At 40.8% G+C, this 12,724-nt stretch overlaps 1 protein-coding gene across 1 annotated transcript in view; it reads right to left on the bottom strand.

The window, feature by feature from the left end:
* LOC139758274 (probable glutamate receptor) overlaps nucleotides 1–11,865 on the bottom strand; it is a 355,157-nt gene extending 343,292 nt beyond the window's left edge. The window contains exons 1-5 of the mRNA XM_071679484.1: nucleotides 11,841–11,865; nucleotides 11,100–11,224; nucleotides 3,722–3,838; nucleotides 2,940–3,043; nucleotides 637–645 (exon numbers count right to left, since the gene is read on the bottom strand). Coding sequence (XP_071535585.1) covers nucleotides 637–645; nucleotides 2,940–3,043; nucleotides 3,722–3,838; nucleotides 11,100–11,224; nucleotides 11,841–11,865 — 380 coding nt within the window. The remainder of the gene's footprint in view (nucleotides 1–636; nucleotides 646–2,939; nucleotides 3,044–3,721; nucleotides 3,839–11,099; nucleotides 11,225–11,840) is intronic.
* Nucleotides 11,866–12,724: the final 859 nt, after the last annotated feature.

Below are 12,724 nucleotides of genomic sequence, written 5' to 3'. Positions count from 1 at the left end.
ATAAAAAAGGATCTTGACTTATTCAAGTCTCATGTTCCCCGTTGTAATTTCACCGTATGTACTGAAGTTATGTGTATATACAACAGGCAAAGCCCCTGGCATACTGTTCAAGATGTCGATGGAGAAAAAAGAAGTGGAAATGGGCAAGCGTCATTTATAAGAGAGGAGGTATTAAAGAAAGTGTTCATCTACAGACCAGTCTGACTGACGAAGGTGGACTGTAAGGTACAAGAAAAGATAATTAAAAAGCATTGCAGACGATGGTTTCAGAAAAAGGGTCATGCTTAACAAACTTCATAGATATCCATGAAGGAATGAGCTCAGTATCGGGCAAATAGAAGGCTAGGTAGACTGTTAGCATCTAGACAGCCAGAGAGTTTTTTACGCAGTATCGCATAGCTACTGGTTAAAGAAACTGAGTCACCAGACAAGAATAAGAGGGACGATTACTTCCTTAAATAAAAACTTAGAGGAAGATCAAAGAGGACACATGTGAGAGGAACTTTCTCGCATACTATTATCAACCAAACAATTATGAAACAATTAACAACAAGCAAAAACACAAAAAATTGATCCAAAACATATCTAGCTAACCAGGAGAACCACCGCCATGCAAACCCCTTAACAGCATGGCACCTCCCACTCCTCCTTTAACCTGTCACTATCAGTCAGGCCAGTGTGTGGTCAATGATGGTAGACGCTACATGGTCCTTCTGTTGTGATATTGGGATTTAGATAACTTTATTAGCTATTGACACCTAACTAGTGGGATTGTCTAAAGGAAACATGTTCAGTCACATGTATAGAAAAAGCACTTGTTGAATAAATGGGTGGGGGAGGGGGCGAAAGTTCTGGGAGCGTTGAAAAATGTGTAGAAGGCGAGAACATTATCTCGGAATGCAAAAATGGGTATGTTTGAAGGAATATTGGCTCAAACAATGTTATATGGTTGCAAGGCGTGGGCTATAGATAGAGTTGAGCGGAGGAGGGTGGATGTGTTAGGAATGAGATGTCTGAGGACAATATGTGGTGTTAGGTGGTTTCATCAAGTAAGTAATGTAAGGGAAAGAAAGATATGTGGTAATAAAAAGAATGTGGTTGAGAGAGCATAAGAGAGAGTTTTGAAGTGGAGAATGAGGGAGGAAAGATTGACAAAGAGGATATATGTGTCAGAGGTGGAGGGAACGAGGAAAAGTGGAAGACCATATTGGAGGTAAAAAGATGGGGTGAAATAGATTTTGAGCGATAGGGGCCAGAAAATGCAGAAGGGTGAAAGGCGTGCAAGGAATAGAGTGAATTCGAACGATGTGGTATACCAGGGTCAACGTGCTGTCAATGGATTGAACCAGGGCATGATAAGCGTCTTGGGGAAACAATGGAAAGTTTTGTTGGGCCTGGATATGGAAAGGGAACTGTAGTTTCGGTGCATTATACAATAATCACATCATCAGGGAAGACACAAGAGAGAAATATAACAGTCAGTTGATATATCAATTGAATGTTGTATTTCTCTCTTGTGTCTCCCCTGATGATGTGATTATTACACGAAAGTGCACAAGGGAATTTTTCGTGTTTCATTTCCCCCGTGGACTCATAGGAACATAAATAAATATATATATATATATATATATATATATATATATATATATATATATATATATATATATATATATATATATATATATATATATATGTATATATATATATATATATATATATATATATATATATATATATATATATATATATATATGTATATATATATATATATATACATGGAGGATGTAAGGCATGTGTACGTGTAGGAAGAGAGGAAAGTGATTGGATCTCAGTGAATGTAGGTTTGCGGCAGGGGTGTGTGATGTCTCCATGGTTGTTAAATTTGTTTATGGATGGGGTTGTTAGGGAGGTGAATGCAAGAGTTTTGGAAAGAGGGGCAAGTATGAAGTCTGTTGTGGATGAGTGAGCTTGGGAAGTGAGTCAGTTGTTGTTCGCTGATGATACAGAGCCGGTGGCTGATTCATGTGAGAAACTGCAGAAGCTGGTGACTGAGTTTGGTAAAGTGTGTGAAAAAAGAAAGTTAAGAGTAAATGTGAATAAGAGCAAGGTTATTAGGTACAGTAGGGTTGAGGGTCAAGTCAATTGGGAGGTAAGTTTGAATGGAGGAAAACTGGAGGAAGTAAAGTGTTTTAGATATATGGGAGTGGACCTGGCAGCGGGTGGAACCATGGAAGCGGAAGTGGATCATAGTGTGGGGGAGGGGGCGAAAATCCTGGGAGCCTTGAAGAATGTGTGGAAGTCGAGAACATTATCTCGGAAAGCAAAAATGGGTATGTTTGAAGGAATAGTGGTTCCAACAATGTTGTGTGGTTGCGAGGCGTGGGCTATGGATAGAGTTGTGCGCAGGAGGATGGATGTGCTGGAAATGAGATGTTTGAGGACAATGTGTGGTGTGAGGTGGTTTGATCGAGTAAATAACGTAAGGGTAAGAGAGATGTGTGGAAATCAAAAGAGCGTGGTTGAGAGAGCAGAAGAGGGTGTTTTGAAATGGTTTGGGCACATGGAGAGAATGAGTGAGGATAGATTGACCAAGAGGATATATGTGTGGGAGGTGGAGGGAACGAGGAGAAGTGGGAGACCAAATTGGAGTTATATATATATATATATATATAGAGAGAGAGAGAGAGAGAGAGAGAGAGAGAGAGAGAGAGAGAGAGAGAGAGAGAGAGAGAGAGAGAGAGAGAGAGAGAGAGAGAGAGAGAGAGAGAGAGAGAGAGAGATCTCAAATGGGAAAATGTGATCATGTTAAAACACACCTGTTTACATGCTTCTCGCACATGATAAACATCACATTCATCATGGAAAAGATCCAGTTCCTACTTGTGAGATCTTGCAGCTTAGAAATGGGGAGGTGAGTGACGGTGAGAAGTTTTGTCAACCAAACCAGGAGGCGTCCCTTGAGGGATAACTTGGCGAAGGCGGTGAGGAAGGCTGGGTCGTCGCTCACCACTACCACAGTCACGCACCATGACATTTGCCGGAGCTGATGACATTGTAGCAGAAATAAGATGAGATTGACATAATCTTTGTGCGAGTAATTTAGGAAAAGTATATCATCCTTATGAGCAATATGAGGGTTTTTACCCTCTTCATGGTTAATGATATACTATTCTCAGTACTACTAGCAAAGAAACCCTTTTCCTTCGGTAGTTTAGGCATCTGAAATTGACTTAATCTCTAAGATCACCAATATGAGTGATTTATCGATTCTGGACACGGCTGTTAGACGACAGCCAACCTAGCTGTTCATCTTTCATACATGGCGGTCGAAAATGGGTATCTGGGTTTGGCATGGATATTAGGTATATGGAGTGGCCATGATTAAGTCAGATACAAACGCCAGTGCTTTCTCGACTATCATAAAGAGAGAATTATAAGCTTTATTAAGGAACTGAATTATTTACCTTTACAGTTATGCAAGATCGGTTGACTGGCATTAACAGTGAGTGTGATTTCCGCACTTTAGATGGAACCTGGAAGTGACCCACCTATCTCATCTCTAATGAAAAGGCAAGTGCCATAGCAGTGAAGTAGTCTCATCATCCGACTCACTGATACACTAAAGTAACAATGACTATTTTGATTCAGAAATTATGTAAAAGTGACTACATCACATCAGAAGTGACGTAGGGATGACAGCAGTAACATGGGGATAACTTACCTTTCGAGCTTCGCCAATCACTCGAGAGAGTTGCGCTTGCGTCGTGTTAGCGTCTTGTCCCCCTGCTGTTACCTCGAACATCCCCACCCCCCAGGGTGCTTCCAACTGATCAATTACCTGGGAGAAATTGTGATACGACATATTGTAAAGTTAAGCTACCCATCAATACCCATCAACAAATGAAAAGACAGAAAAAAGTATACATAACTGCAGGTAAAACCATAAGGAATATGAAAGATACCAAGTTCAAACGCTTTTATATCGTCAGGACTGAATGCAGAGAGAGAATTAGAATATACGAAAACAGACGCCACTGGGCAGGGCAGACAAATATATTAAGAAACACGTGAAGTGATTAGGACACAAGTAGCGCTCAACGACCTTGTCTGTCTCAAGTTACTAATACTGGTTAACTTAGATTCTGGGAAACATATTTACTTTCTTTTTCATTTGTAAAGTTACCTAGATTTATATAAACCAACATTTCGATTCATATCAACATTTTTGCTATGTTAAATAAGAGGCAATTCAGCAAAATTTCTATGCATTACTGAGAGAGTGACTCTGAGAACTTTAACACTGATCTAGTCATTTTGACGAAGAAAATCTTTAAGGTGGACAAATATTGCATTATATACTTGACCTTGCCGAAGGCAATTTCCAAGTTGTTTAACCCAAACATTAATAATCTTATCAACTTGACCTATGTAAAAGTGATCACACTTTACAAGGGATATCGTACATACAGCCCTTCTGAGCAAAGAGTTTCTGATAACACTTTCCCTGACCGAATTATTTTTGCTGAAGACTACATTAATGATAAAAGTTATAGCAAAACAAGATCATTGAAGCTTAACATTAATGCTGTCTTCCGCAATAATAATTTGGGCAACACCTCGTCCCCTATACTCTACATCCAGTTCGATTTCTATTTCTTCTCTCCTCCACTTCTGGCACTTGTGCCCTCTAAGCCAATCACTCTGTAATCCTCTCAGTATGTCGAAACATTTTAATCGCAGCATCTACAGTTCTTTCAGTCACATTCATATTACCACAACTCTCTCTTACTATATCATTTCTTACTCGATTAATCCTCATAGCACCACTTACTATCCGTTTACCGCAAATTTACCCTCTTCAGTATTCTCTTACCTAGAGCACACGTTATAAATCCCTAGAACTCTGTCTGGAATACTAGTCCGTCAAACGAATCGTGTTAACCAGTCACCGACAAGGATCGTTCTTTTCACACACTCCTCAGCGCCTCCAGGATCTATGCCCCATCACTTACCCTATGGCTCACTTCAACTTCCATACCCTCATTTTTGCTGTCATGTCCGCTCTCATGATCAGTTTTAGTTGTCTGAAACATCCCACTTCCTCCAGGTTCGATCCATTCAAACTCAGTGTCTCACTTCGACCAACTTGTCTCTCTCCCTTGCTAAATCTGACAAATTTGTTATTATTCACATTTACATTCAACTTTCGCCTTCTAAACACTTTCCCAAACTCAGACGCCAGCTTTTGCAGTTTAACACTCGAATCTGCCACCAGCACCGCGTCATCACCAAACGACGACTGATTCACCTCTCAGTCACCGCCATTCCTTTACATACTGCAAACCTGCTCCTCCTTTCAATACCTTTGCGTTCCCTTCCATCACTACCCTATCATTAGACAAACTAGATATCCATGGTGACGTTCCAACCCTTCACCTTGAATAACTCTCCCTCCTCTCTCCCTACTCGCATGCATTCCTAACTTGACAGAATCTCTTCGGTACTTCTTGTCCCTCCCCTATTACCTTTAACAGAACGCCTTTATCAACCATATCATACGTATTTTTCCAAATCCAGAAACGACATATACAAATTCTTATGTTTCCCTACGAATCATTCGCACATTTTCTCAAACATCTGATATATGGAACCTCTACCACTCATGAAGCCACATTATTCCTTCCCAATCTGAATCTTTCTGCATATTAACACCCTCTCAATCGCCATTCTCCCATACATTTTACCACGTACACTCAACAAACTCTTACCTCTGCGATTCGAACATTCACTTTGTCCCTTTGCCTTAACACAATGGCTTTATGCCAATCCTCGAACAGCTTACCATCACCTGTGATTGCATAAACAATCCTAACTAACTAATCAATTATGCTGCGATACCATCAACTCGGGCCGTTTTGCTACACTTCATCTTACGCAAGACTTTTATCAACTGTAAACTAAACATTCAACCTCTTCCACCTTATCATTAAGCACATTCAACACCCTTTCAAATTGCTCACCTCATATCTTCTTCACCTCATCTCTGCCTGTTACCACTACCCCATATGCTCTCCTCACCGATGGTCTCATATGCTCTCTTGTTTTCATCACACTTTGAACCTTTTTCCAGTGCGTTTTCATATTCTCCTTTTACACACACACACACACACACACACACACACACACACACACACACACACACACACACACGCACGTTATCATTGCTAGCAGTACTTACAGGAGATTATTATCTGATGTTGATGATGTTCAAGTGGGATTACCACTTGGGACCATAGCCATGGTTTAAGTAAAACCCCTTCACTTAGACATTAATGACGCAACTAGGCCAATGGATTGCCAGGCATACTTTGACTACTTACTTTCCTATAGGCTAAGCAAAAGACAATAACCTAAAAAGAATGACATAAGTCCACATGACATAGAAATTGAATGCGCGTGAGCACGAAGTGACTGGAATCTCAATATTTAACTAGTCGCAACACTACTAACATAATCATTCATTATGCATGGTTCCGCGAACGTTATTACATCAGATACCTGAGGCTACTCACAGTATCAAAAATAATGTGGCATCTACCCTAACACAAATGATAATGGTAACTAAACATCCTAATTAACAACTGCAAGGGACTTTTTGTTCTCTTGTGCTAATAGTTCACTTGAGTGTGTAACACATGGTCCCCTAGCGATTAACCCTCGTCCTACACGTCAGGTCGATCCATGCTCGCACTTCATGCAACGGTTGGGTCAAGCACTTCAGAAGCATGTCCTTAATACTCTTCCAAGCTATGACCCTAACTAGTGCCCTACAGATGGTCAACCAAAACATGTGCTGAACCTATACAGCTGCTCGCTCCAACCAGGCTGGTTCCACATAGCTCCTCGACCCAACCACGCTACCCTGTTGGAACTGAAGTTATCAGTGACTCGTTTAGACACATTATTGGCTCACAAACCCCATAAAAGGTGAGCCTTGAACACTTTATAAAGACACAGTTTGTAACAAATCGAGGTATCAGCTTACCAGGATTTCTCGTGGATGTCGAATGCTATACCCCACGAGCTGTTAGCTGTCTGCAAGGAGGAAGGGTACTGCGTGATCCGGAGTCAGGTTTGGTTGTCAAGGCGATCAATCCAGTTTCCGTGCTTAATCACTTCAGTGTGTCACTTTGTCATCCTTCCACTTCACTTTGTCACTTTTCCACACTCGATACAGTTTCATGGTGTCATTATTTGAAACTGCATCACTGTATGTTAGTATTTGACCACCATAAATAGTAGACTCGTGCACTCAATCACATTTGGGAACCGCTATAGACGAGCACATGTCTCTTAAATTTGATTTCTATGACATACCTACGGTTATACTCATGACACAAGCAATGGGTTTTTTACATTCAAACTCCACAGATTATTCTTACGATATAATAGGTTGCTCATTACTAGCAGAACAATCATATAGGTTAGAGAAATATGACAACAATAACTACAATCTGATTTCTTGGCCCGATAACGACAAGGCCACGAGATAACATTACGCATACATTCAGATCTCGCCTATTTCAGCCCATGTGCACTATTTCATCTAACCTGCTACATATATAGGGGAGGAAGAACACTTCCAACCTATTCCCCAAGTGTCGTAGAAGGCGTTGTTTTTATCACATATTCAACAAACCTTCAAAGTACTCACTCCATCTCCTTCTCACATCACCACTACTTGTTATCACGTTCCCAATAGCCCCCTTCATTGAAGTTCCCATTTGCTCCCTTGTCTTACGCACTTTATTTACCTCCTTCCAAATCATCTTTTTATTCTCCCTAAAATTTAATGATACTCACTCACCCTAACTCTCATTTGCCTCCTTTTCACCTCTTGCACCTTTTTCCTGACCTCCTGCCTCTTTCTTTTATACAACTGCCACTCATTTGCATTTTTTCCTTGCAAAAATCGTCTAAATGCCTCACTCTTCTCTTTCACTGATAATCTTACTTCTTCATCCCACCACTCACTACCCTTTCTAATCTGCCCACCTCCCACGCTTCTAATGCCACAAGCATCTTTTGCCCAATCCATCACTGCTTCCCTAAATACATCCCATTCCTCCCCCACTCCCCTTACCTCCTTTGTTTTCACCTTTTTCCATTCTGTACTCAGTCTCTCCTGGTACTTCCTCACACAAGTCTCCTTCCCAAGCTCACTTACTCTCACCACTCTCTTCACCCCAACATTCTCTCTTCTTTTCTGAAAACCTCTACAAATCTTCCCCTTCGCCTCCACAAGATAATGATCAGACATCCCTCCAGTTGCACCTCTCAGCACATTAACATCCAAAAGTTTCTGTTTCGCGCGCCTATCAATTAACACGTAATTCAATAACGCTCTCTGGCCATCTCTCCTACTTACATACGTATACTTATGTATATCTCGCTTTTTAAACCAGGTATTCCCAATCACCACTCCGTTTTTCAGCATATAAATCTACAAGCTCTTCACCATTTCCATTTACAACACTGAACACCCCATGTATGCCACATTACTCATCTTTACATTCAGATCACCCATCAGTATAACACGGTCTTTTGCATCAAAACCACTAACACACTCATTCAGCTGCTCCCAAAACACTTGCCTCTCATGATCTTTCTTCTCATGCCCAGGTACATATGCACCAATAATCATCCATCTCTCTCCATCAACTTTCAGTTTTACCCATATCAATTTAGAATTTACTCTCTTACACTCTATCACATACTCCCACAACTCCTGTTTCAGGAGTAGTGCTACTCCTTCCCTTGCTTTTGTCCTCTCACTAACCCCTGACTTTACTCCCAAGACATTCCCAAACCACTCCTCCCCTTTACCCTTGAGCTTCGTTTCACTCAGAGCCAAAACATCCAATTTCCTTTCCTCAATCATACTACCTCTCTCTCCTTTTTTCTCATCTTGGTTACATCCACACACATTTAGACACCCCAATCTGAGCCTTCGAGGAGGATAGCACTCCCCGCGCGACTCCGTCTTCTGTTTCCCCTTGTAGAAAGTCAAAATACAAGGAGGGGAGGGTTTTTGGCCCCCTGCTCCCTTCCTCTTTAGTCGCGTTCTACGATACGTCAGGAATGCGTGGGAAGTATTCTTTCTTCCCTATCCCCAGGGATAATATATATATATATATATACATATATATATATATATATATATATATATATATATATATATATATATATATGTATATATATATATATATATATATATATATATATATATATATATATATATGTATATATTATCCCTGGGGATAGGGGAGAAAGAATACTTCCCACGTATTCCCTGAGTGTCGTAGAAGGCGACTAAAAGGGGACGGAGCGGGGGGCTGGAAATCCTCCCCTCTTGTTTTTTTTTTTAATTTTCCAAAAGAAGGAACAGAGAAGGGTGCCAGGTAAGGATATTCCCTCACAGGCCCAGTCCTCTGTTCTTAACGCTACCTTGCTGACGCGGGAAATGGCGAATAGTTTGAAAGAAAGAAAAGATGTATATATATATATATATACATATATATATATATATATATATATATATATATATATGAACAAAGTAAATATGTACGCGCAACTTCATCAAACATGCAAACCTACAACACCAGGATCGAACCCGGGACCCTTGTGCAACAGGCTGGAGCGCTGCCGCTAGGCTATGATCGCCCCTAATAGGGAAATGATTATTCGAATACTATCTACTGTAATACCCTTCGTCTCCAGCTGGTGTGCGTTGATATGCACTTTGTTCGTATTCATATACCTCCGACCTGTACAGTTATGGTCGGTAATATGCTATCTGCTGGCTGTGAGCCTAATTGGAAATGACCGGTGTAGACCCCGTTGCTTACCAATATGAGACGAAAGGGTATTCGAGTACATAGTATTCGGATAGTCATTTCCCTATTAGGGGCGATCATAGCCTAGCGGTAGGGCTACCGCCTGTTGCACAGGGGTCCTGGGTTCGATCCTTGCTGTTGGAGGTTTGTATTTTCTATGAAGGTAGGCGTTCATATGCACTCTGTTCGTATTCATATACCTTCGATCTGTAGAATAAGGTTAGGTAAAATGCTATCTGGTGGCTGTGTGAGCATTAATTTAGCCTTGATTTATCTGGAATGTTCTGAAAAATTGGTAAATTTCAAAATATCATTGTACTAATCACAAAGGCAAAGTTTCAAGGGAATAATAGCCATTTTCTATACTATTTAGACAAACGCTTATTACCGAGGAACAAGAGAAAGAAAATGTAAATATTTGTTACACTAATGATCACAGAACAGAAACCTGTGTCACTCCTCTGACTACTTTGATCCACTTAGGCAGGGCTTCTCTGACATGAGTCATTTATTCCCTTCCACTGAGAAAATGTATTCATTTTACGAATTCCCCTCCATCTATGTTATTCAGCCTTCTACGTGGTATGGTGTCAAATTCTTTCTGGCAGTCCAGATACAAACAACCCTCCAAGTCTTCCCTTTTTTCAAAAACATAATCTCACTCGGGCAATTTCTGCTTTGTAGAATGTAGTCTAATTACTCTCTGATTATATGTTTAAGAACATGACATTTTCCAATCTTCATTGAGAATGGTCTGTGTTTTGTTGCCTGTTACCCGTCTCCTTTCTCAGAGATACTATGACACTTACCCTTTCTGATTCCCTTGGTACTCTGTCTTTCTCCAGCGACATCCTGAACAGTATTTCAAGAGTTTTATCTTGCGTAATTGCACACATTATCAGCACATATGGTGACATTTATCAGGACCCTGAGCCTTACAAATCTTAGCATGATAAGCTGCACTGTAGCTGACTCCTAATAAATTCATGGAAAAGTCTTAGATTTTCTACCATTTCGTCCATGATATTCTTTCCAAATCTTGTTTTTTCCTCTTTCAGTTCCTTATAACTTGCAAACACTGGCTAGCTGGAGTGCCGTCTGTAGCTTACTCCCTGCACATCTTGAATTAACAAGACAGTAGTGTTTGTCGAACATGAATTCAAAACGATACTTACGTATACTTCATCATGGCTTATACCTCACCTTGAAGACAGCGTAGGGTGGGATGGTGCCGTCTGTGAGGAGGATGACGGAGCAACGAGGCTCTGACGCCGCCTCCAACACGGCGCCCACTACCTCGCCTACCTCATCCAGCACATCACGACCACCTGCAGGAGAGTACAAATGTAGAAGGGAAACTACCTAAGAATGATGTTTATCAACGATGATGTCGAAAAATAAACGGATAATTTCACCATAGTGATTCATTTATTATTAACATAAAGTGGTGTTTTCATGAACACTTACAGTAAATACAGCACTGATATTCAGTCATCGCTAACTACAGTATGATATATATCCCTACAATATTATCTGTTAACATTGATCTATAAACCTAATTCGAACTATCAATGAGTCAAGTAAACTAGAATAAACAATGACGTAAAATTCAAAAGTAAACCTGGTGTGCAAATATTGGGTACTAGACTTACCATCAAGAGGGTTTTCTTTCATCTCCAGTGCTATAGTACCAAGTAGAAGGAAGGACTCTTTCCTGCCTCTGGTGCTGTATAAACTGTAAGGAAGATGGTTTCCTCCCTATCCACAGTGGTGTACTAACTGTAATGATGAATGTATCTCCTATAACCTTTCTATTTTTACTGACCTTCAGGAAGTTTATTCTTGCACCTCTACTAGTTAACTGACCGTCAGATGGCCAACTTATCCTGGAACCCGTTTACTGTACTGACTTCCAGTACCAAGGAGTCTCGGTAACACACTGACCTTCAGGGATAAGGTTCTTCCACATTTCCCGGTGATGCATCAACCAGCACGAACAAGCTATCTAGAGTCCAAGTAATCAACTGAGTGTCTGGAGGAAGTATCTCTCTGAACGTCAGTAGTGTATAAACTATCGGGAAGGCATTTAGTACTAAAGCCCAAATGAATCTTCTTTAGGAAGGAGGCTTCTCCCATGGGATCGGTGGAATATCAATCAGTAAGACATCAGTTTGGTTAAAGGAATCAGGGTTGTACAAACCATCACTCTTAATACTTTCCGAATTCCTAATGCCTCACTGACCTTTAGGAAGGAAGTTCCAAGCGAAAGAAATCTCGGCCAGGATGAGCGACCCCAGAGCCGCCAAAATCATCATCTCCTCTGCTTTTTGTTCTAGGAAATAGATTCGTTATTGTGTTACTCTTACTTTTCAAAACACACACACACACACACACACACACACACACACACACACACACACACACACAGTGCAGTGGCTAGCGGCACTAACCGTTAGCCAGTGAGGGCAAGCCTGGGGTCGAAACCTGGGCAAAGCCGTTGGCCTAGACCCAACCCAGGTGTTCATCCTCCCCTTGAGGGTGGCTGATGACTGGGTACCTGGCTGCATAAGGCGGGGGTGTTTACATATGTGAACACATATATAAGAGTGAAGATGTAGTTCAAAAAAACGAGGCTAAGAGACTGGGTAACACGAGTGTAAAATTCTCCTCATAACACACATATAGCAACCACTAATACATGAATACACACATGCATACAACATTAATGTTTTAAAACAGGTTCCTGACGGAAACAGCGAACACTTCCTCGAGAGACGTAGGGACAGAACAACAAGTGAACATATAAGGTAATTATGCCAGAAACTGGC

The sequence above is a fragment of the Panulirus ornatus genome, chromosome 30 (assembly GCF_036320965.1).
Source record: "Panulirus ornatus isolate Po-2019 chromosome 30, ASM3632096v1, whole genome shotgun sequence".
In the NCBI taxonomy this organism is placed as follows: Eukaryota; Metazoa; Arthropoda; class Malacostraca; order Decapoda; family Palinuridae; genus Panulirus; species Panulirus ornatus.
This window is presented reverse-complemented; position numbering and strand designations above follow the sequence as displayed.